The 26,202-nt window shown below is 44.9% G+C and overlaps 1 protein-coding gene across 4 annotated transcripts in view; it reads right to left on the bottom strand.

The window, feature by feature from the left end:
- Positions 1-26,202, bottom strand: part of STAC (SH3 and cysteine rich domain) — a 114,438-nt gene that overhangs the window by 48,017 nt on the left and 40,219 nt on the right. For 3 of the 4 annotated variants that reach the window (XM_086365791.1, XM_086365793.1, XM_086365794.1), the window contains exon 2: positions 21,775-22,054. In XM_086365791.1, coding sequence (XP_086221917.1) covers positions 21,775-22,054 — 280 coding nt within the window. The remainder of the gene's footprint in view (positions 1-21,774; positions 22,055-26,202) is intronic. The other variant, XM_086365792.1, reaches the window with a different exon arrangement.

The following is a 26,202-nucleotide window of genomic DNA, read 5'->3' as shown; positions in this document are numbered from 1 at the left end:
GCTCGAGATACGTAAGACCCACTCCATCTCCTTCTCCTCATCCAAACCACCACCGTTCCTTGTCTGGACTAATTCCTGACCGAATTGTATTTACCTGTATTTATGTTCCTCCCTGGTGTGTAGAAAGGCCAGACAAACGTACTCAAATCCGCTCCTCCTGCTTAACTGTCTCTCAGGAGGTTCTCCCTGCCTTTCTGATGTTATACAAAATGCTTACCGTGGTGGCAAGACTTTGTATGATTTGGTGGGAACCTTCACCAGGGTACAGCTACACGGCCTTCTTCAGGTTCCTTAAATGCACAAGCTCTTGATTCTCCAGGAGTCTTTACACATGCTGCCCTGTGTGTGTGGAATGCTGTGCCTGTCCCTCCTCACTCGTGTTACTGCTCCTCATTCTTAGGGTGGCTTGTCATTTCTTCAATGAAGGCCTTAGCACACTCCCCTTTCCCTGTCTAAATTATATTTTTTCCTATTAGTCTTTGCATGGCACTCTGTTGTTATCTTTCACAGTATTTATCACAATTATTACTTATTTGAGATTTTTTTTTTTCCCATCTGAACTACGAACTCAGTGAGGCTAAGGACCGAGTCTGTCCATTGGCCTCTGTATACCAACTGTGGGTGTGGTGCCCCATAAACATACATTAAAGAAATTAACGAACAAACTATTTTATCGTCAGTCACACACGTGCTGAAATCAGTAGTGACTGATTCACATAATTAATTGAAGTGGTTTCACTGGTGGTGTAGAAAAGCATTTAAGAGCTGAAAGAGGATTTGGAGAGCATCTGTTTCACAGGTGAGGAGCCTGAGGGTCCAAGGGGTAGACTGACTTGCGTTAGGTCCGAGGAAGTCCTGCCTAGTTTCACTCTTTCTGGACAGGATCCAAACATTTCCTCCTTTTATTTGATTGTTTCACTGACAAGAGGATGCACTTGGGGATGTGGTAAGTCGCTTCAGTCGTGTCTGACTCTTTGTGACCCCACGGACTATAACCCACCAGGCTGCTCTGTCCATGGATTTCCCAGGCAAGAATACTGGCATGGGTTGCCATGCTCTTCTCCAAGGGATCTTCCTGACCGAGGGACGGAACCCACATCTCTTATGTCTCCTGCATTGGCAGGCAGGCTCTTCACCACTAGTGCACTTGGGGGTAATGAAATGACAAAATAAGGAAATATGAGAACCTGACATTCAGCTAAGAAAAGCAACAAGAAAACCCTTGACAGGACAAAGTCCTAGAAACTCTTCAGGAGGTATTACCTGAAAATCCCATCTTGAAGGCACATTGAACAAAAGAGCGTCTGCTATTACAAACACAGAAAGTTGAAGTGACATATAAACACACCACAAATTGCTGGATATGTATGTTTGTTCATAAATACTAGTTGGACAGTCTCTTTTTCACTTTGACAATAAGCACTTAGTTGAAAGACTGCAATGCCTTCAAAAGACTGGACTTTGAAAGCAGTAACTTAATTTTTGTTTTCAAATTGAAGAATGCTATTTGTGCCTTATCTGAGAATGTAACTAAGAGCTTCAAAGAGGAAAGTTATTTCATTGTGTGCTGGACTCTGAAATAGAGCCATTATATATTAAGGTATATTTTCCTTCAGACTGGAACACTGTAATTTCAGTTTTCCTTGTTTTTTCTGACACACTCCACTGTATTGAGTCAAACCACTAGCAATTATTCGGTTTTAGGTGTTCCAATTTCTACCGTGTAATAACAAGAGTAATTGAGGAGGGAAGCTTGTATTCTGTGACTTAGAGAATAGTTCAAAGGAATAATTTACCTCTCAGCAGTGGCTTTAGTTTACTGTAGCAAGATATGGAGAAGCTATGATCTAACTTGTTTTATTACCACCAACCTCCATCACAAAGGCATCACTGAACATGACCCTTATGCCTCAGTAGGGTGGGAAAAGTATGGTTTTAAATTTTAATCTCTCACGCAGGCTCTTTAAACTAACATTCTTGGAGCCCCAGCTGTCTTATCCTCAAATGGAAACAGTACTAGCTACTATCAGGGTTGCTAATAGTAACAGCATCATAACATATGCAAAGGAGATAACATGGGTTTACATACTTGAAAACATAAAAGTATAAGTGGATTTTGAGTAAGCATGGTGGAAAAGTCACAGGAGTTTTCTACTTACTCATACCAAAACTCCATTAAAATTAGCAAGGAAAAAAAGATGGTATAGACCCCAAATAATAGGATTATCAGAACGAGTTGCAAGGGTATAAGAAAGTTCAACATACATTTGGAAGACAGCAACTAGAGGTATTGTAAGAAGTTTAGCAGAAGAGATGAAGATTGGATTTCTCAATAGCAACTTGGAAACTAGAAGATCGTGGAGCTTTAAATACTGTGGAATTTCAAATATCTGAGAGAAAATAATTTCCAACCTAGAATTTTATACCCAGTCAAATTACCAACAAGTATGAAGGTAGCATAAACACATATTCAGATTTTCAAGGAATTAAAACTGTTTACCTTTCACACACACACTCTTAGAATACTAGTGAAGAATATGCTTTAAAAAGATGAAGAAATAAATCAAGGAAGAGGAAAATATCAGATTCAGTGTGCAACACAAGAACCACATAGAGGAGAGATAAATGATGTGCACACAGGCCCACACTTTAATAGCCCTAAACAGGGGCCACAGATGAAATGAGGCTAGGGGGAAAATGAAACTTCAATGTTCATGGAGCTTTTAAAGATTTGGGTATCTTAATAGATATGGCATTTGATAGGTATATGGGGGCATATAAAAAAACAATTACAGGTGTATGAAAAGTCAAGGAAATGATAAAGGCAATTTTCAATTTGGGGCAACATAAAACCTGTGCAAGGAAAGAAATGTAATAGTACAATACTTGAATCAGATGTCAGCAACAGGGACTTCCCTGTGGTTAAGAATCCTCCTGCCAATGCAGGAACATGGGTTCGATCCCCAGTCCGGGAAGATCCCACGTTCCCTGGGCACCTAAATCCATGAGCCACAACTACTGAGCCTGTGCACTCTGAAGCCTGTACTCCGCAACCAGACAAGTCACCACAGTGAGAAGCCTGAGCACTGAAACTAGAGAGTAGCCTCTGCTCACCCCAAATAGAGAAAAGCCCTTGCAGCAATGAAGACAGTACAGCCAAAATAAATAAATAGTTTTTAAAAAACTTAAAAAAAGAAGTTAGTAGCCATCATAAAAATGCATAAAATGACCAGTTAACACCAAATTGTGATATAACTACTTGGAAAGGTGAGAGAACAAGGGAGCAGCAAAGATTGTGATATTACCCTTATGAGGAGGAGAGAGCGAGAAAGACAGGAATAGGCAAGGATGTTGGAGGGTGAGAGCTGCATCCTCTGTACAGCTGGAAGCCAAGACACATTTGATTTGTCAATAAGTATCAATAGTACTGGAAGCACAGGATTTAGAGATATTGACATAAAGGCCAGAAGCAACTATTAAAGAAGATGAAAGTGGTTGCCTTTCAGAAGCAAGATGATACAGTCTCCACTGTAGTATTTTCAGTACTATCTTTAAACTAGTCTCCTATACTACTGTAACAAAAAGCAAAAGTTGAAGATGCTGGAAACTGGGTCAGGTCAGCCCCTTGGAATGAAGTGGTCCTTGGAACATGGAGACATAGGGAGGATATGGGGCCAGCACATCAGTTCTTTCCTGGGATATGAACTTCTAGGATAAATCTAAGATAGCTCTATGAGTTACAGTTGAAAATTGTTAAGAATGTGAGCTATGATATTTAGATGGATTTTGGAATGGATCGATGCAAACAAGTACAACACTGATTAATTGTTGGGCACCGAGCTATTTTATGAGCCTAGTATCATTTGCCATTATGGATAAGTGAGCTGTCCATAGAAAACCAAGTACTGAAGCTCCAGTGAATGAAGATGTTTATACAGAGATGTTGGGAGAAAATACTGAAGGGGTTTTCTGAATGCAAATGACTGAAATAACTACAGTGGATGACAGGCTTTTTAAAAGAAATATCGATTACAGACATCTAAGAAACAATTGGCCAGGCTCATTTTGATAAGATTTTGCCACTGAGGTACTGCTTAACCCTTGGTTGAATTTCATATATTAATAGTATCAGAGTTAAAGATAAAACTGTGGTTGCACTTGAGGTCATTTACCTAGAGAAATAATATGGAGAATGAGTAAGAAAAGAAAGGTATAAGAAAATAAATGTAATCATAGTCAGTACTTAATTTAGCAGTGAACAATAGTTATAATTGTTACTGATAGTTTGCTTCCAGACTGTAGAACCATAGAATCACTTCTACAATTTATTTGAAAAAATTAATAAATTAGACATTAGGAAAGATACTTTATGGGACTTCCCTAGTGGTCCAGTGGTTAAGACTTTATCTTGCAATGCAGGGGATGTGGGTCTGATCCCTGGTCAGGAAACTAAGATTGCTGCAGAGCAACTCAGCCTGTTTGCTGCAGCTACTGAGCCCGAGTGCCATAATTAGAGAGTGTGCACCGTAACAAAAGACCTGATGCAGCCAAAATAAAGAAAAATAAATAAATATTAAAAACAGAAAGATACTGTGATTTACGGGAAAAAAAACCCTTAGAATTATATATCTAAAAGTATCTATAAATACATAAATATTTCTTGGATTACATACAATATATACAAAAGATTCAAAGGTAAATATAGATGAGATAGTTCAGAGATGTTCCAGGCCCCTGTTCATATTGGTTTAGCTGCTGGACTCCCCTCAGCCTCGGGCAGGACAGGCCAGGCATAGGAGAGGAGAACGCAAGCAAGCAGGAGACTGCCGGCATCAAATCTGCAGTCTCTGAGGACCAGAAGCCTGGATCACAGAATGGCCTCTGAGCCAGAGACGTGAGAGCAAGAGACGTGAGAGCAAAATCCATGGGCGAGTTTTCAGTGCCTGGGCAGACCAGAGGCATTTAAGGGCTAGGGACTACGCAAACAGTAGTAAAGATGACAGTTAGTATTTTTAAAGTAAAGGTGGTAACCAAACCTCTGCTGGGTAATAAAAGCCGGTAGTATAATGCAGCTAGCATTATTCACGGGCCATTTGCCTTTGAATAAACACTAACACAAGAAATGAAACAGAATTCCTTAGGATCCCCTCCGTGACGGGACCCCTGCCGACTCTCTTTGCTTCATTTTCAACAGGCCCCACCTTGATCTCCTCCTCAGTTTTACCAAATCATTTGTGGCTCCTGGCAAATGTGGCCGGATCACAGCACTCGAGGGTTGCTCACATGCCTCCTCTGCTTTTCTTGTTCAGTTGCTAAACAGCGTCTCATTTTCTTGAAGCCCTTCTAAGGATTTTTCAAAGCCTCCTGCACACACATCCTCCCTGCTTCCACTGTCTCAGGACCCACACTGTCCTCTGTGCTCTCATCGCTGCCAGGTACCTTTCACAAGGGGCCCTTGATAAGGAGTATCTGCCTCTAGAACCCTTGTGGCCAGGAGAAGGCTTGGCACAAAGAAGATTACTGCCCATGAGGAATGATCAGCCTTTTCAGACTGGGGCCAGAGAAGCACTCAGGCTGAGAAAATGCTGAGGCTCCACCGACCATGTTATGGAAGGAGTGAGGCTCCTTCTGTGGCCCCTGGCCCCTGGGGGTTTGTGTAACTGTCTGCTTCTAGTTGCCTGCAGATCTTTACTGCTTGGGCTTCACCTGGCTGGCTTGCTTTTCATGCCAATATTCCAGTGTGACTGCATCCTGGTTTGCTGGGACCTAGAACTCTCCAAGCTTCCGGACCCTACAATCCAGGCCAGATACTGTTTTACCTGATGCTTGCCTGACCTAGGAAGAGGGCTGAAAGTCAATCCTGGGAAATCACCCCTTCCATCTCTACCCCTGGCTCTTCAAGCCCTCCTCAAAGCAGCTGCTGACAACTACTTGGACCTGTCCTCCTAGAGTGGTGTACTTGAAAGAGCTGGAGCTTTGGCAGTAGGGCAATATAGCTTACACTGCCCCCAAACTTTGGGTATCACTCAATAGTTAGAAAGTTTTCTGATAAGGGGGGAAAAGCAGGAAATTTTTCCCATCACAGTTGAATTCTAGTCATGAGACCTTGATTAAAAATAACCCATGCTCTCTCTCCCCTACCATGAGTTCAACTGAACAAGATGGTTTCCAAGTTTTCCAGGAAATTCACTAATATAGTCATTCACCAGTGACTTGAAATACCGTTAAGCAAGCAGGAAGGATCATTAAAAATATGAAGACCCCTGGGCCACCTTTCCCTGAAGACTATATTCCCCACTCCCTGACACATTACATCTTTTCCAACTCCTTCCTAGCTTAAAAAAATTAATGGCATTCATTGTTTATAAATGCCTCTGTTGATCTTTCCTATTTCGGTTCCTGACTGCTAGTGGAAAAACTCTTCCCACTTCTCCCGGCCCTCACCCGCACTGAGCTTCAAAAATAGCAACAGGAGTTGGGTTGGTTCAGGGCTTTTTGTTTCGAGTCCGTAGCCTTTGCCCTCCGGGTCATCAGTTCATGGCCTAACACCATGGCCAGCAAACTTTCCTTCTGTTACATGTGTGTAGCTTGAAGTTTTGAGGCCCGTCTTCCTGAATGATCACTTTCTCATGACCGTCTGGAACACCCCTGAGCTCGATATAAATGATCTCTGCTGCTGTCTTCTCCTTCTTCTCTTCTCTGAGGTCTGCAATTTTCACAGTCTCGTTGGCTTTCTTCAGAATTGTTCTTTTAGCTTAGGGCTCAAGAATTTGTATTTATCCTCAGTTTTCCCAAGAATGGATTGGCTAATCTCTGCTATACCCCTTCTCTCCATCCCCAAGGTGCCTGCTATTAAGCTCAACTGTTCATACAAACAGATATATTTAACCATAGTGAATAATTTTTGAGTTTTATACTCCACAAAGAACATTCACTTGTATCAATTTATTTATCAGTAAATTCCATGAAGTAGGTATTGTTATTTTTAATCTCATTTGTAAGACGCTGGGATTAAAAGATCCTCAACACTGCTGAGAAATGCAAATCAAAACTACAATGAGTGGACTTCCTTCACAGTCCAATGGTTAAGACTCGGCACTCTCAATGCAGCAGGCCCAGGTTCGATCCTTCATCAGGGAACTGGATCCCCAGTGCTACATTTAAGAGTTCTCATGCTGTAACTAAAAGATCCCAGTACGCCACAACTAAGACTAAATAAATAAATAAATATTAAAGAAACCACAATGAGGCATCATCTCATACTGGCCAGAGTGGCTATCATAAAAAAGTCTACAAATAATAAATGCTGGAGATGACATGCAGAAAAAGGAACCCTCCTACACTGGTGAGGGAAATGTAAATTGGTACAGTCACTGTGGAGAACAGAATGGAGGTTCCTTTGAAAACTAAAAATAGAGCTACCATATGATTGAGTGATCCTACTCCTGGCCATATGTCCAGAGAAAAACAATTCAAAAAGACACATACACTCCAGTATTCACTGCAGCACTATTTACAACAGCCAGGACATGAAAGCAACCTAAGTGTCCATCAGCAGATAAATGGATAAAGAAGACGCGGTACATACAGACAATGGACTATTACTCGGCCATAATAAAGAATGAAATAGTGCCATTTGCAGCAACATGGACAGACCTAGAGATGGTCATACTGAGTGAAGAAAGCTAGATGGAGAAAGACAAACACCATACTATATGGGTTATACGTGAAATCCAAAAACCGATACAAATGAACTTACTTACAAAACAGAAATAGACTCAAAAACATAGAAAACAAATTTATAGTTACCAAAGAGGAGCCACAGCAGGGATAAACTAGGAGTTTGGGATTAAAATACACACCCACCACTATATATAAAATAGATAAGCAACAAGGATCTACTGTATAACACAAGGAACTATACTCAATATCTTATAATAATCTATAATAGAATAGAATGTAAAAAGAGAATATATACTTATGTACATGACTAAATCACTTTGCTGTATACCTGAAATTAACATAAGACTGTAAATCAACTGCATTTCAATAAAGATTTTTAAAAAGACATTGGGATTGAGGGAAGGTAAATTAATTGTCCAAGGTCACTTGATGTACCAAACGCAGAGCAGAATGCAAATACCCATCCTGACCTCTCTGCACCATTGTGCCTCTCTGCTGGATCTGTCTTGAAGCTCTGTGTTTTGAATCTGCTTGCAATGATCCTCTTGCAGGTGTTCACCAGTGCCAATGATGATGACCGTCAGGGCAGTGGACAAAGTTCCACTTCTACAAATCTGATGGTACAGAGCCCTTTGCCTTGTCAGCTGCTGGAGGTTTTAGAATAAGCTTCAAGCTAAGGAGCTTGAGTGCAATTCTTTGGGTAGGGCAAGCGTTTCTAAGAAAAGCAGGAATTCGAAGGCAGTTTGCTTTCAGAAGAGGGTTGCTGCTAAGTCGCTTCAGTCGTGTCCGACTCTGTGGGACCCCACAGACGCCAGCCCACCAGGCTCCCCCGTCCCTGGGATTCTCCAGGCAAGAACACTGGAGTGGGTTGCCATTTCCTTCTCCAATGCATGAAAGTGAAAAGTGAAAGTGAAGTCACTCAGTCGTGTCCAAGTCTTAGCGACCCCATGGACTGCAGCCTACCAGGCTCCTCCGTCCATGGGATTTTCCAGACAAGAGAACTGGAGTGGGGTGCCATTGCCTTCTCCATCAGAAGAGGGTTGGCAGCAGTGTAAAGGGGATGAAGTGGTAGAAATGGATAAGAGAACATAGTTTAGGAAGTTCTTGAGACAGTTCAGGTGAGGTGTGCTGAAGCCTGGACTGGGGCAGGAGCAGCGGGAACAGAGGAAGGACCTGGCTGTGGAAAAGTCACAGAAGGAGAACTGACAGAGCGTTCTGCTCATGGGTAGGGTTTTTAGAGAGAGGGGTTGGGAGGAATCAAAGATGGCCTTGAGGTCCTGGGTGCTATGAGCCCCAGCAGAAGAGGCCAGCAATAAAGCAGCAGGTTTTATGGGGGCAGGCGATGCTGTGGGAAGATGTAGGTGTTTCCGCATCCACATGGCATCTGGGCACCAGAGTTCTGGTAGCTGACGTGAGAGACCAGAGTCTTGGAGGCAGGCTGGCCAGCAGCAACACATGCCTCCAGGATGGCAGGACAGGACAGCAGGGATCCCCGGATCTCACTGTTAACTGGGCATCACTGTTTTGGGCACTGTCTCATTGAATCTCTATGCCACATCTGTCAGAGAGGTATTTCTATTTTTAAAATGAGAAAATGCATGCTCAGAAAACATTCCGTGAAATCTCCTTCCCAAAGAGGGCTGTCAGGGTGATCTCACCCAAAGGGATAGAGTCCTTCTGGGTCAAAGTCCGGCTGATTTACTGTCTCTGGTTATAGCCAGTCATTCTTGTCACTTATCTTTATGGCCTTTTGGTGCTTGGATATTAGATTGTAAGGGATCAGAATGAAGCAGATGTCAACTCTTGAAACCATGTTCTTGCCATGTTAATGGAAACGCGCATTTCCCTGACTGGAGGTGAAGTGTGTGTGTGGTGTGCACACAAGCACACAAGTATATACGTGCACACTCCTGTGCTTGCCTGTTGTCACACTGTTGGGGCAAGGAGTACAGGGCAGCTATAAGCGTCTGGGTTTTCTTTCCAGGTAAGCTTAGCACATGATAGAATAATCTATGCTTTGTTTTTTCCAGTTCAGCAACCAGTGTCTGTATCACAGTGCATAAGAAAAGTGTAAGAAAGTGTTAGTCATTCAGTTGTGTCTGACTCTTTTTGACCCATGGAATGTAGCCCGCCAGGCTCCTCTGTCCATGGAATTCTCCAGGTAAGATTACTGGAGTGGGTTGCCATTCCCTTCTCTAGAGAATCTTTCCACCCAGGGATCGAACCTGGGTCTCCGGCATGGCAGGCAGATTCTTTACCTCCTGAACCACCAGGGAAGCTAGTGTATAGGTGTCTCCCACAGACACAGACACACACACACACATACACACCTGCCGGATGCTTTGAGCCCCAGACACACACAAAGGGCTGTCCTATTTTCTTTCATTGCTGGCCCGGTTCCGTCATTTATGTGATATCCCTGTAGCTGTGCAAGCAAAGGGACCTTTCTAAAGTAGGTCAGTGGGGCATTCCCTGCCCTACACACATCTTCCAACAGGTCTCTGCCCCACGTCTGTAACAGGAGATGGCCTGTCCCCGGAGATCCCTAGCTTCCAAACACAGAATTAATCATGGGTCCTTTCTACATTTGTCTGTCATGGCTTTGTCTTAACTTCAAGCAGGAAAGCATAAATCAGCAACATCACAGTCAGGAAAACGTTTTGTAGCTACAAGTTTAGAAAATGCTTAAAGTGTATCCAGAATGCACTGTCTACTTTCTGTCTCAACTCCACCTTGACTAATTTCTCTCCTCTCCTTCTTCCCTAGGCAGCTTTTTAATTTCTTGGCAGGTGGGACAAGGAGAAAATAAATGAAGCCCAGAAGGTCTCAGGAGAACATGGAAGTATATATATTCAGAATCTCTAGCTGGCGACCCGGACCCGAAGGGCATAACTAAAAACATAACAAAATACCACCTTGAATTAGCATCCTCCCCCATCAGGCCAGGTATTTATGTACTGAAAACACTCTCCTGTATTGTCATTTCTCTCCACTAAGGTATGATCTTGAAGGGCTCCTGAAGTGCGGATCTCTTCTTTGGGGCACAACAAAATTATCATTTCTCTGAAAATCACCTCAATGTCGTGATTATAGAAATCACCAAAACACTTGCAAACATCATGATGGATGACTTAGGAGGAGCAGTCTCTTTTCTCTGGCTACCTTTCTTTTTTCACATTTTCCTCCCAAATGTGATCATTTAAGACTTTGGTCAATTACTAGTAAAATGAACAGTTCACAGGAATGAAGTCCTGCATTTTCTTTCTTACACTGAGTGGATAACAGCAGTGTCTGGCAACTTGGGGAATTTTTATGCATATAAAGATTCATCACCACATGGTCCCTTTTTTAACAGTCATGAGATGTTTGAGGACAGCATGGGAGGCAGTGTCCATGTCATTCTAATGTCACAGCACGTGTACCTTTAGAAAAACAATTTTGGACACAGATGTGGAAGTATGGCCAACAGCACTGAGATGAACCAAACTCTAACAGCTTCTTTAGGTCCTGACTTCCCCAAACTGGTCCCCCCAGCAGGATTCAGATGTTCTCCCATCAGTGATGTGGCTTTAGGACATCCCAGTCTGATGCCCTTGGATGGGAGTGAGAGGGTGGGATGGCCCTGGAAGGCAGGCATCATGGGGCCTATTAAACCCACCCTGCCCAGTGGACACTGCAGGATCTGCACGGAAAGAGACCAGTAGGTCTTCAGCTGGAAGAGTCAAGGGCGCCTCCTCACTTCTTCCAGTTTCTACGTAATTCCAGTCCCTTCTCCTCTGGTACCTCCCGGTCTCCTCACTTGAACTTATGAAGGTGTCAGACATCAGCACTGGGATGGTACACAGTCGGTGCTCAATGTTTGATGGATCTATAGCTATTGAGATTACCCATAGTTCTATCTTTATAATGGTGAACATTTTTGTGTGCAATAAAAATAATCATAATTCTGATGATAATAGTTATTAATGGCTAATCATCCATTTATCTATTCATTCATTCAACAAATTCACATTGAACACCTGTTGCAGGCTGGGTGCCAGGCTTAGCGCCAAGGCTGCCACAGCAAACATGGCACATCACAGAGAAGCGCCCTGCCCTCAGGAGTAAGTGCAGTAACATCTGCCATTCACCTTGTCTATGTGACAGCATTCATTAAGGATTATATTATACTAAACAGAAGACAATTGTAGACAGCTTCAACTTTTAGCTGACAGTAAAATACAAGAGATACTATGATAAAGGAGTCAAAATAAGGAATTAAAAACCCTGAAAGAATGCCTAGGAAATATAGGAGAGCAAACAATTTTCATAATCAAAATCCTTATTAGAAGTGAAGGTCAAAGCTGATGGTACAGATGGTTTAGTTACCATCACAAAGCAGCAGTTCTAAGATCTTTGGGTTTCATGCACTAAAGTAAAAGAGGAGACTGTGCAGATAGCATCAGCGAGAGCAGAGTGGACAGCGGACAGAGCTGCAGAACAGCCTGAGGGACAGTAAGTGGAGACCATGAGAATTCCTGGGTTGGACTCTGCTCCCCATTCTGCCCCAACCTGCGAGAGGTTCATCAGCTAAGCAAGGGGGCCCATGGCAATGACCTCCCTTATGCCTTTGGTATTCAGAGCCTCTGGGAAAATATTACTGAACAACTGAGAAACAAAAATAAGAGCTGAAGAATGGAGACATTATGTAAGAATAGAGCTGGTGGTAAATACTAGAATCAGTTAAACATGGAAATGTCTAAATTGACGTACAAATCTTGTTACAAAAAGGTATATGTATCTTAAGGTTTATTCTCAATCAAATGTCTGAATTGCAAAATATTGGAATAACAATAAAACTTTGGATTGGTAAGAGTGTTGTACTTATTTACAAAAACAAGAAGTTGAAATACTATTGCTGGAGGATGGGAGTTGTGATTAAAACCTCAGTAGGCTTATTTGGAACAATAGAGCAATAAAAATACCATATTCTCACTTTTTAATAAATCTAAAATCCAATTATGTTTATTTTCAAAAGAAGCACACAGAACGCATGACAAAAAAGATTTGAAATTAGAGGTTGATAAAGGTGTATCAGGCAAATACAAAAAACTTAGGTGGAGGCATTAATAGTGGAATTCATGACAAAAGTATTCAGAACACTTGCTGACATAAATCACAACAAGATTTTTTTTTTTTACCCACCTTCTAGAGCAATGAGAATAAAAACAAAAATAAATAAATGGGATCTAATTAAACTTGAAAGCTTTTGCACAGCAAAGGAAACCATAAACAAGATGAAAAGACAACCCTTGGAATGGGAGAAAATATTTGCAAATGAAGCAACTGACAAGGGATTAATCTCCAAAATATAGAAACAACACATGCAGCTCAGTATAAAAAAACAAACAACCCCATCAAAAACTGGGTGGGAGATCTAAACAGACATTGCTACAAAGAAGACATGCAGATGTCAAGAGGCACATGAAAAGATGCTCAATACCACTAATTATTAGAGAAATGCAAGACAAAACTGCAGTGAGGCACCACCTTACACTGGTAAAAATGGCCATCAACAAAAAACCTACAAACGATAAATGCTGGAGAGGGTGTGGAGAAAAGGGAGCCCTCCCACACTGTCGGTGGGACTGTACATTGATACAGTCACCATAGAGAACAATATGGAGGTTCCTTAAAAAACTAAAAATAGAACCCCACATGACCCAGCAATTCCACTCCTGGGCACACCTGGAGAAAACCATAATTCCAAGACACATGCAGCCTAATGTTCACTGCATCACTATTTACAATAGCCAGGACATGGAAGCAACCTAAATGTCCATCAGCAGAGGAATGGATAAAGAAGATGTAGTACAGGTACACAATGGACTATTATTCAGCCATGAAAAGGAACAAAACTGTGCCATTTGCAGAGATATGGATGGACCTAGAGACTGTCATACAGTGACATCAGAAAGAGAAAAACAAGTATCATGTATTAAGGCATATATGTGGAATCTAGAAAAGTGGTACAGACAAACCTATCTGCAGAGCAGAAACAGAGACAGAGACATAGAGAATAAACGTATGGACACCAAGGGGGAGAGGTGGGATGAACTGGGAGATTGGGGTTGACATATATACCCTACTATGTATAACATAGAAAACTAACGGGAACCTACTGTATAGCATAGGGAACTCTACTGAGTGCTCTGTGGTGACTTAAATGGGAAGAAAGTCCAAAAAAGAGGGGATATATATACACGTATCACTGATTCACTTGGCTGTACAGCAGAAACTAACACAGCATTGGAAAGCAACTAAACATCAATAAATTTTTTTAAGTGTTCAATGAAATTGGATATCATTTTATTTGGCTATGGATATAATTCACAAGGAAGGAGTCCCTGCTATGACCCTTTGTGCACAGGGTAACTTCACATTAAAATACACAACACAAAGGAGAAATGAAGAGAAAATTGTCAGATGAGAAAATAGGGCTTCTGGGCCCAGCTTCCTTTTGGGCAGAGTGGAGACCTGACATACCAGGGGAGCAGCTTTCAAACGATTAGGGAGTCTTCCATGTTCTTCTGTTTCTGTTGCTGGGTCTTTAAGGCTGATGACTTTTCTTCGCACTCATTCACTAGTCTTTTTAAAGTACTCACTACGGGCCAGGTGTGTGCTGTGCTGGCTGCTGTGGGAATAGGCACCTACATTAGACCAGATCATGCCTTAAAAAAAAATAAAAAATAGTTCTGGAAAGAAGGTATCTGGCAGTAAATAGAATGAACTGTCTTGGAAAAACCTCCTTAACTGATGGAATGGACTCATGCAATGAGTTAGTTATTCTCATAGTACATATTGACTTGCTCAAGTCTTTAATTCCAATGAGATGCAGAGTACCACAAGGAACTTCAGTGCTCTCCTGAAATGAGTCATTGCAGACAGTTCAGTGTAAAGACAGAGTGTCCTAGATGGAATAGATGTAGTGGGTGTCCAGTGAAGATGAGTCCCCAACACTAACTCCCACTGCTAAGATCTAAGGATGGCAAGAGTGGATCGTTTTCACAGAGAAAGCATTTTCCTTCTAACCAAGTATGAGAGGATTCTCCTAGTCTAAGACTGGGTCCTGAGTCCTGCTGGCTCAAAGGATGTGGCGTCCAGCCTTGGGGCTGGTAAACACACCCGTCTGCCTACTTCTCTCATGTCTCTGTGAAAAGTTGGCTTGACCATCTTTGGTTTGCATAGGTAACACCATTTCTGGGACGGAGGTGATCAAAAAGGCTAGTCATGTCCTGGAGGTAAGATTAGATTAGTAGGGGGCAGGTCAGCAAGGGAGGAGCAGTCTCAGGTGTCAAGTCCAAGGTCAAGGGCAACACTGGCACCAGGATGGAGTAACTGCGTCAAGGCCACAGGCAGAGAGAGGTGGGCAGGGAATGAGACTGCGTCACCCGTCTACTTGTATTGCCGCCTTCCTGTGGCAAATGTTTAGCCTCTCCAGCTCTCAGGCCAGGCAGTCAGGGGAGGCACACATGTGAAGCCTTGTAAACCCAGCTCTGCATGTCTGCTCCAAGTTAGAAATTCTCGACAGTGAGGATGCTGGATCCTGTTAAATAAATGTCCATCAGCTAGAAACTACACAAGTGAGATTTGATTTTTCTTGGTCATCATTAATGTCACCCTTGGTTCTCAGTTGAAAGGAAAAAAAAAAAACTTGCTTTAATATGTTCTCTGGAATGCCATTCTAGGGGGTTAACAGCTGGTGGTTTTTCCTTAGAATTTAGAATCTGAAGATGACCTGTGGCTTGAAGAAAACAAAGCTTCAGTTGATTATGTAGAGACAGGACATTAGGTTTGTAGAGTAAACAGGGCGGGACTCCCCTGGTGGTCCTTTGGGTAAGAATCCACCTGCCAATGCAGGGGACAGCGGTTCAATCCCTGGACTGGGAGAATTCCACATGCTGTGGAGCAATTAAGCCCGAGGGCTGCAACTACTGAGCCCATGCTCCAGAGCTCATGAGCCACGACTGCTGAGCCCACGAGCCCCAGAGATCGTGCTCTGCAACAAGAGAAGCCACTGCAGTGAGAAACCCATGTACTGCAACGAAGATCCAGTGCAGCCAAAAATAAAAATAAATAAACGGATAAAAACTAAAAGAAATGAAAAGGGGAAGATCAGTCAGCTGTGCTCTCTCACAGATCACAAGTCCTGTGCAGTGTTTCGGGAAGGATGACCCCCATCAGCCTCTGCTTCACCTAACTCCTCACCTCTCCTTGCCTCCTTCCCGTGCTGTCTCTCCTTACCTGTCTCCTTTGGCCTCACATCACCTCTCTAATCCCTTTTCTCCATTCATAGAAGGAGTCTCTATTTGCTTTACTTGGTTTTCGTCTTTGAAAAGAGCAGTGTGCCTTGTTGATTGTTTTTATCTCTTTCTTAAGATAAAAAGGCAGTTACACTATACATTTAATTCCAGAAGAGAAAAGTAGAGATTCTGTTTAACACAGAGCATTTTGGGGGGTGTGATTTTCAAAACAGAACCTTTCCAAACTGTCGCTGTACTTGAGGTGTACCTGGAATCCTCCTTAGGGTTAAGGAATGTTACATTCCTCAGAGATGAATTCATTTCCGTTACTTGTTTTAAGAACACACGGGCTGTTTGTCTTTTCACACTCGTCACAACGAAATGGAAAATAGAGACTCATGATCACCTATTTAAAGGTTATGAATAGCAGTGCCTTGAAAAGGCCTGGTGGAAATCTGTGTGGAAACTGAAAGTGAAGCATCAGATTCCAAAGCAAGGAAGGCAGACACGAAAACCAAGTTGGAGACCAAACTGCCTCAGAGTTCTGAGCATGAGATGATGAACAACCTGCCCCACCTCCCCCGCCCTCCATCCAAGCCCCTGTCACGGGAACAGTCAGGAACCAGGCATCACTTCCAGATGCAGAAGGGACATGGAAGGTGGTTCAGCTCCAAGAGTCAGCAGTGTCTCCCAGACAAACAAGGCTCCATGAGGCAGAGCCATCCTAAGCCTGGTGACGGGCTGCATTATTAACATTTTTCACCCTGTCCTCTGCCAGTTGTCTCTGCTGTTCCTGCTGCTAAGGGCAGAGTGTATTCTCCATTTGTAGACAAGGGTTTGACCCACATCCTTGGTGGAGTGCCTGCGGAAGTGATAGGGCACCATCTCCAACCCAAGGTCCTGGGGAGCTTTGTACAGTTCCACTTGTCCTTGCCATTAGAAGGACGTGGCTTGACAGACCATGCATCCAAGGAAAAGGTGAGAGATAAGGAAGAGACAGAAGACGCACTAACTGAGCTGAGTCTGTATCAGCCGAACCCCAGCAGATCTGAAGATGCTAAGTAATAGTATAAGGAAGCTGGAATCTTAAAGTGGTTGTGACAGTTTTTCCGGAAATCCTTGACTGAGGCAAAGCACTGTTGCTAAGTGTGGCTTGTTGGAAGGAAGAATGTGAATAATAAAAGTACTCGAAAATGAGAGTGTGGTTATGTAAGGGTTTTCTGAGGATGAGGACAGGCCTGTGTGCATGGTTGCAAGAGGGGCTGACGTTGCTCCCCATTTTGAATCACCCCTCCCCCTTAACTGGGTCTTGGCGAAGGGCACCACTCAACCCTGGTCCCAGCCATATGGGAAACCACTGATATGTCCATGGCCAGTGATGACACACTGAACTCTCTGGGAAGCAGCACACGTTCCAAATCTCATTTCAAAGACTATCAGACAGTTAAGTCGGGGGCCTACTTCCAGATGACCTACACCCGGGAGAAGTTAAAACCACTGGCTACTCAGAAGGTAGACCAGTTACCAGTTCCATCAGTTACATGGCTATCTTCTCCCGGAAAGTTACTTGCCTTTTACCTTTACCCCTTGTCCCCAACTCTTCCCTCTAAAGCCATAGAGAGTGAGTCTCTTGACTTTTCCAATACAGGATTTTAAAACACCGTTGCACATGCAAAGTCTTTTCCACATCAAACTCCCAGAGTTTCCTCACAATCTTATCCTGGCATGCACTCAACATTCTGATCCCTCTTTTCTAGATGCCTGCTCACTTGTTCACACCCCTCACAAAATAGGAAATGCAGAACCATAGACAATCTTTACGGTGCACAAAAAACATGGCTGTGCTAAGTTGCTTCAGTGGTGACCGACTCTTTGTAACCCCATGGACTATAGCCCGCCAGGCTCCTCTGTCCACGGGATTCTCCAGACAGGAATACTGGAGTGTGTTGCCATGCCCTTCTCCAGGGGATATTCCTGACTGAGGGATTGAAACAGTGTCTCCTGGGGCTCCGGCATTGCAGGCAGATTCTTTACCACTGAGCCACCAGGGAATCTATGGTTGTGTAGATGAGGGACTAATTATTTTGTGTTACCTAGACATTATTTTTAAAATTTTTATGCCTATAAAGTGTAAAAAGTTTTTCTGATACACTAATTTGGTTTACCCTCCAAATAGCTTTCTCTTCCTTAGAAAAATGACTATTTTCTTGTTCCATAATAATGATAATGATATTAACTCCAATGGCCCTCCTTTACCGAGTGAGGTGTATTAGATGCCTGATACCTTCCTTCTGCCAGTTCATTAATCCACACAAAGTCCTGAGGGTTGTATTATCATCTCCACATAAAATGAGGACACAGGTTCAGAGAAGGTGCATCACTGGCACCAGGTTGCACAGCTACATGGGACTTAAATCCAAGCTCCTGGTCGTTCTGCCATCCTCGCACCCTCATCTCATTTTATCTAGGAAGTGTGTTTAGTCATTCAGTCGTGTCCAACTCTTTGGGACCCCATGGATCGTAGCCCGCCAGGCTCCTCTGTCCATGGGATTCTCCAGGTAAGAATATTGTCATGGGTTGCTATTCCCTTCTCCAGGGGATCTTCCTGACCCAGGGATTGAACTCGGATCTCCTGCACTGTAGGCAGATTCTTTATCATCTGAGGCACCAGGGTAGCCCTTTACCTGGGAAAGGAAAGGGCTAACTGTGTCATAAGAATGCTGCTGCTACTGCTGCTAAGTCGCTTCAGTCATGTTCGACTCTGTGCGACCCCATAGATGGCAGCCCACCAGGCTCCCCCGTCCCTGGGATTCTCCAGGCAAGAACACTGGGGTGGGTTGCCATTTCCTTCTCCAGTGCGTGAAAGTGAAAAGTGAAAGTGAAGTTGCTTCAGTCGTGTCCATGACCCCATAGACGGCAGCCCACCAGGCTCCTCCATCCATGGGATTTTCCAGGCAAGAGTACTGGAGTGGGGTGCCATCACCTTCTCCGTGTCATAGGAATAGTCAGGAGCAAAACAGGGGTCAGGGCTCTCTCCATTCTGTGTACCACATGGAAAGGTACCTCTCTGCCCACTTCAAACAAAGATGGTCTCTCATCCTGTGACATGACAAAGCCTTCAGTGGGAATATAACACTCACATGATTGGCATCAGGGCCAGGATGGAAAGGAATCAACAGAGGCCAGTCCTGCGATCTTCAACTCAGGTTTCCTTCCATTGCTGTGGTTGGCACTGCTGATGCCCTGCCCAGATACCCTTTACTGGGCATGAATAGGCAGAACAGTGGCCTCCCAAAGATGTCCATGTCCTAGTCCCCGGAGCTTGAATGGTTATGTTGTGTGGCAAGGGGAACTCAAGGGTAGAAGTGGAAGTAAGGCTGCTAATCAGGTGACTCTGAGATGGGAAGGTCATACTGGCTTATTCAGGTCGGTCCAGTGTAATCGAAAGGGTCCTCTGGAAAAGGGGGAGAGTCAGGGCCAAAGAGATGGTGGTGAGACCTGCCATGGCTTTGCTTCACTGCACTGAAGATGAAAAGGGGCCACAAGCCAAGGTGCATGTAGCCGCGAGAAGCTGGAAAAGGCAAGAACATGGATTCTTCCCTCCAGCCTCCAGAAAGGACCGCAGCTCTGTGCACACCTCAATTTCAGCCCCATGAGACTCACTGTGGACTTCTGATCTCCAGAACTAGAAGATGATAAAATTATTGTTTTCAGTTACCAAGTTTGTAGTAACTTGTTTTAGTAGCAAAAGCCCACGAATACACCAGTGGTATCCCTGCTGGCTGGTCAGAGCTCATGGCTGCCCCTTTTCTCGAGAGAACTGCCTTCAGCAGAGCATGAACCACTTTGCTCAGGGGTTTGAAATGACCTCCGTTGTGGAGGAGAGGGGAAGCCCACTGATGCCACAGGCTGGCCTCGAGGAAGGACCAGCTCCTCAAACCCATGCCCCGGAGCTCCCGCAAGATCCACCTAAGACCACGGCCTAGTGCAGTCCCTCCCTTGCCCACTGGTTTCCATTTCCCCTTCTCGTCCTCTCAATAGATTATGGGCATGTGAGTCCCTGTCTCTGCTCTGCTTCTGGGGAATCCGGCCTAAGACAACTGTCATGCTCAGAAGAGACTCTGGGCCATGGGAAGTGGGCACTTAAGGGGAAACTGGGGGCTGGGAGAGGTGGGTGTCGGCGCTGAGGAGCTGGAAGGCGAGAGGAACAACATGTCAGGGTCACTGGGACCCTGGCTCCCAGCTCGGGAATCAGGCTCTTGATCTTAGAGTGTTCTTGTCTCAAGCCTTGGCGGCCCAGCCCAGGATCACAGCATCCAGGCCATAAGTGAGCAGAAGGCATGGTGTGGGCCCAGCCCTGGGACCCCAGCTGGGGAAGGGCTGTCTCCCACACCTGCATCCCTCTCAGCCATGGTCCAGGCGCTCCGGGTTTTGCTTGGCTCCGTCTCTGCAGGACAAGTTCCCGACTCGGTCAGCTTTGCATCTTTTCGATTTTCAGCCTCATTTCCTCTCTTAATTCCAGGCTTCTGCCCTTCAACTTCTCCTAGGGTGGGTGCATCCTAACGGCCCCCCTGAGAGAAATGTGGGCATCTCCTTCCCCCTCCTCCCTTGTTGTATAGTGGACCAGTCGATCACTTAGGACGTGCGGCTGTCTTGATACAACTGGTTTCAATTCGCTCTGGGTCCCACCCTAAGTCCCTTTCCTTTTACGGTTTCCTCTATCTGTTTGGTCACTGGGTTTCTGCCTCGAGGCAGGGGGTGTCAAGTGTGGAGCCTCTGTGCGTGCAATTCTGAATGGCTGCATTTTCCTTCTGGTTGGGACATATTATACCTCACTCCCTTCTGGGCACAAGCCCTAAGACACTCAGGCCACCACCATTTCTTTGTGGTACCAGGAGTGAGTCCTTCCCAAGGTCCAGAGTTGGTAATCACCATTACCACTGAATCCTCTGTTCTGGGTCAGTGCCTCCCTGAGGTCTCCTCCCTTCCACACCTGCCTGCCCTGCTCATTCGCCTGTAAGTCACCACGCCACAGACCCCCTGCCCAGGTGACCTCAGGCAGACACGGCCACACAAGCACGAATGGACCCTGCAATGCAGCGCTCAGATCCCCTTACAGAATGGAGGCATTCGAACTCCAACTGCCCAGTATCTTGGTTGCCTCCCACAGAATCCCTCTCGGCTAACTGCCCTTGGCAGTTTTTAAGAGCGGCTTTGTCCAAGATGTGGCTCTCTACCTGTGGCCTGCCGACATCCAGTGAGAGGTGATGCAGGGTACAAAGTCCCGGACTTCTGGCCTCAAAGCGAGATGACTGAACGGGGCTGGAGAGCACCCCGGGGAGCAGTTGAAGGCTCTGTCATATCCGTACCATTACCCAGCTTCTCCTCCGCCCAGCCCTGCTTCCCTTACCTTTGACACACAGTGTTCTCTCGTGAGTGCGTGCATGCTAAGTCGCTCAGTCGTGTCCGATTCTTTGTGACTCTATGGACTGTAGCCTGCCAGGCTCCTCTGTCCAGGGGATTCTCTAGGCAAGAATACTGGAGTGGGTTGCCATTTCCTTCTCCAGGGGAGCTTCCCAACCCAGGGAGTGAACCTGCATCTCTTATGTCTCCTGCATTGGCATGTGGGTTCTCTACCACTAATACTGTCTGGGAAGCCCGGTGTTCCTCCAGGGGATCACAAACAATCCTCCCCGCTGCCAGACGGTCTAAGAGTCTGTCCACAGGGACCTGGATTCAGGTGCACCCCTCTCACCTGGCTTTCCAGAGATGCAGGGACCTGCAGGAGAGGGGCAGGGGCAGGGCTTACCCACGATCATGTGGTTGCAGACGTCACAGAAAGTGGGCTTCTTGAAGATGTGCTCCTGAAAGGCGTGGGCCTTGCCTCCGCCGCCGGGGTACAGGCCAGCCCTGGTGGGTGTGGAGGTCAGGCTTCCGGGGGCGGGGAGCGGGCTGGAGCCGGGGCTGACCTCCGCCAGCACGTCCGCCTGCAGCTTCACGTCGCTGTTGGTTCGCTGGAAGAAGTTGTCAGCGCTTTTGCTCCGTAAACTCTTGGTCTTGAAAGAAAGTGATCGTTTTAGTTTCTGGAGCTGCAATGCAATGACAGAACAGGCTTACGATCAACCATGCAGACTCCTGCTGTGAGTGTTGGGGGGGTGGGGGTGAGGCCTGCTCCGTGGGCTGCTCCGTTCCTGACACCCTCAGCCCCTGTGGAGGCGCACAGGGGTGCCTGCAGGGGTGGCTAATGTCAATGGCCCCCACCCCACCCCTCCTCCTCCTCCCTGCCTCCCTGGGCACCCACCAGTATGCTTCAAAATAGCTCATGGTTTTTGACACTGTTTGCCTTTCGAATTGGAATCACTGGAAACATTAAGTGTATGAACTCCTGGGATCACAACTGGGTCCATCATGCTGGGGTCTGTGCTGGCCTTTCTCTGCTGTGGTCCCTTGGCCACCATTTGTCTGTTCACACAGCAAAGAAGAGGAGACCATCGACCGGGAATTAAAGTGGCTAAAGCATCACAGAACGCAAACCAGAGCTTCCCAAGCCTGCTGGGCTCCAAAGCATATGGCTAAGTGTGTGTGTGTGTGTGTATGTGTGTGTGTGTGTGTGTGTGTGTGTTTGAGGAGAACATCATGTGGAATTATCCACCTGACTTTCTCTGCTCTGCCCCCTGCCCTGCTGCCTCTTGGTTTTGATCCTGGCAAAACTAGGCCATTTCTCCTCTGCCTTTGGGACCTATGAAGAAGCACCACACGGGCTGGAGGAATCCTGGGTGGTTTGGTCCAGCCCGCTTCTCCAATCTAGTCTTCCCATGGGAGCTGAGAGGATATATGGGGAACACAGATGTGACCACGTGAGCTTGTTGTTCAAAATCCTTCACAAAGTTCCTTTTGTCCTTTATAAATTAAATTTATTTTATTCTTTTGGCCATGAGGCATGTGGGATCTTAGCTTCCTGACCAGGGATGGAACTCATGTCCCCTGCATTGAAAGTGCAGTCTTAACCACTGCACTGCCAGAGAAGCCCCTGTTCTCTATAAATTTAAAGAAAAGCTCCTTGCCACGGGCTCCAAGGACTGGTAGATTCTGGGTCCCAGTGACAGCTTAGACTGCCATCCACCTTGCTCTTGCCATCCCAGCCACAGTGACCTTTTAAAAGTCTAGGTTACTTTTTATGCTTTTTTTTTTTTTTTAACCCTTCTACCTCATTTTATTTTGATTGCTTGGTTTTCTAAAATTAATTTATTTTTTAATTGAAGGATAATCGCTTTACAGAATTTTGTTGTTTTCTGTCAAACCTCAACATGAATCAGCCATAGGTATACATATATCCCCTCCCTCTTGAACCTCCCTCCCACCTCCCTCCCCATCCCACCCCTCTACGTTGATACAGAGCCCCTGTTTGAGTTTCCTGAGACATACAGCAAATTCCCGTTGGTTATCTATTTTACATATGGTAATGCAAGCTTTCATGTTACTCTCTCCATACATCTCACTCTCTCCTCCCTTCTAATTATGCTTTTAAATCATCAGCTCTTAGTGCAGAGTGTCCCCTCTGCCCAGACAAAAGAAATGAACCACTTGGCAGGCAGCTGCATGACCTGTCATAGGTCACTTCACCTGAAAAGGAGCATTTCCCTTGTAATTGAATATCCATTCCTGTTGCCTGGAATTAATGTCTAAGCCCCAAAGCTGTAGACAGAAAGTGCTGATCACACTGTTCTAATAAAGGCCTCCATTTATTAGACAGCCCTACTGGACATACAGATGACTTCACCCGGACTTGCCGAGTCTAGCCACCTCTGCATCAAGCCCCCAGCCTTCCCTGCAGGAGATCAGGAAGATGTGGTGGGTTTAGTGCTTGGGGTGGATGCCACAATTCTCTACTTTACCCTTCCCATGCTCCTTGGCAAGGTGACTTCAAGATCCTCCCATCCAAGCTGGAGCTCCTTGAATCCTGTTGGTTTGCAGGTATTTGACCAACAGCAGGTAGCAGAAGCAACTTCAAAGCCATTTCCAAGCCCAGACTTCAAGATGTCTTGCACACCTGTCTTCTCCCTCAGAAACCTGCCCAGCTGCCATATGTACTGAAGGACGATAGGAGACATACGGTCCAGAAACCACCCCCATCACTCGAGTGACATCCCAGAAGCAGAGCCACCCTGCTCCCTGCAGGGAATCAAGGATCCAGATGAGAAAAGAGGAACTGCGCAGCTCAATCCTGATCAAACTGTCGACCCACAGAGTCATCCACTGAAGAGATGGCTGGTGTTCTGAACCATAAAGTTGGGTATCTTCTGTGTGTAAACAGCAATACAGTGCTGTTCTCCCCACCTTTTAGATACGTGCTAGGAATGTGCTTTGCTGTCCATCTGAAGTTGCAGTGGCTATGTGAAGCCAGTGCTCCACTTCAGTGAGCTGTCTGGGGAGGGTGGTCTCGGGGGACACCCTGCAGGGCCCTCAAGCTCCACTGAGACCAGGAATGGAGTGTCATCAGTCAGAAAGGGTTAGCCAGAAATGCAGCAACAACCTACAGAAACTGTGGGCTGTCAAGACTCTTGTCCCTTCCCCTCCATCCTACAGCCCAGATGCAGCAGAGGGGCTAGACCTGACAGAGAAGAAGGTGCTCCCGGGTTATCTTGGGGTGTTTGTTACTGACCCATAATCTAGCGCATCCTCACTGATACAGAAGAAGGAAGTCAAGAGCCCTTGGGAGCACTGCACTTATTTTGAAGAGAAACTTCCATCTCCATCTAAGCTAACTGCAAGCGGGCTATGAACCACTCACTCTGTGAGCCTGAGCCACACAGAAGTGAGACCCTGGAACTAGTAAAGAAGCAGAACACGCGCTCTTCATGTCAAGTCCTTCTGGCTATAAACTGGACTGGTGCTGAAGGAAGGCAGACTGGAGGCAAGTGATTGAAATATATATATTATACACATACATATATTGTATATTGATATAATATAGTATGCAATTATACATATATAATATATCATATTAAATACTATATTTATGGCTAATAAGAGGTTCAAACTACTACTAGTTATTTGTAAAATAAGTTGCATGGGTGGACCTCCAGATTGTCATACTGAATGAAGTCAGTCAGACAGAAGGGGCAATATCGTATGACATCTATTATATGTGGACTCTAAAAACAAATGATACAAATGAACTTACTTACAGAACATAAACAGGTTCAGAGACATAGAGAATGAACTTACATTGCCGGGGGTAAGAATGGGGGAAAAGGACAGTTAGGGAGTTTGGGACAGTCATGTACACACTGCTATATTTAAAATGGACAATCAGCAAGGACCTACTCTATAGCACATGAAACTCTGCTCAATGTTATGTGGCAGCCGGGATGGGAGAGGAGTTTGGGGGACAATGAACACATGTATATGTATGGCTGAATTCCTTTGCTGTTTACCTGAAACTATCACAATTTTGTTAATTGACTATATTCCAATAGAAAATAAAGTTTTTAAAAAATAGGTTGCAAAGATGGACAGCACAGGGAATATAGCCAGTATTTTATAATAACTTTATATGGGTATAATGTATAAAAATATTAAATCAGTATGTTATACACTGAAAACTAATACAATATTGAAAATCAAAAGTTAAGTTACTCGGTCGTGTCTGACTCTTTGCGACCCCATGGACTGTAGACCACCAAGCTCCTCTGTCCATGGGATTCTTCAAGCAAGAATACTGGAGTGGGTTGCCATTTCCTTCTCCAGGGGATTGTCCCGACCCAGGGATCAAACGCAGGTCTCCTGCATTGCAGGTGGATTCTTTACCGTCTGAGCCAGCAGGGAAGTCTACTGTAAGTTAAATATACTTCAATTAAAAATAAAAACTTGACCCCAAGTATCTAGGTCCATGTCTGGAGACCTTTTTCATACCCTCATTCTGTTATTCTGTATTGTGTTAACTCAAGAAAAACTTGCTTGGGTCTTGAAAAAAGTGGTTAATGGATTAAGTCAATTTATAAGCCGAATCCTTTGTGTATTTTATATGCTATGTCTGATCCTTGACTTTTCATTTTCAAAGCACTGCAGAACCCCTCTAAAGCTGCACATTAGATTTATAGGAACCCAGTAAACAATTTTGGTTTAACAGCTTGCACTTTGTAAAGGCAGGCTGGAGAATCAGAAGAGCATGTAGACTCCCAACTCTGTTTAAAGCCTCACTGATGCATTCTTTGGTTTTAACAACTACTTAGCT

The sequence above is a fragment of the Bos grunniens genome, chromosome 22 (assembly GCF_055505025.1).
Source record: "Bos grunniens cultivar Pamir isolate PY7600 chromosome 22, Bosgru_T2T1.0, whole genome shotgun sequence".
Classification (NCBI taxonomy): Eukaryota; Metazoa; Chordata; class Mammalia; order Artiodactyla; family Bovidae; genus Bos; species Bos grunniens.
The sequence above is the reverse complement of the archived record's forward strand: the minus strand, read 5'-3'. Positions and strand labels throughout refer to the sequence as shown.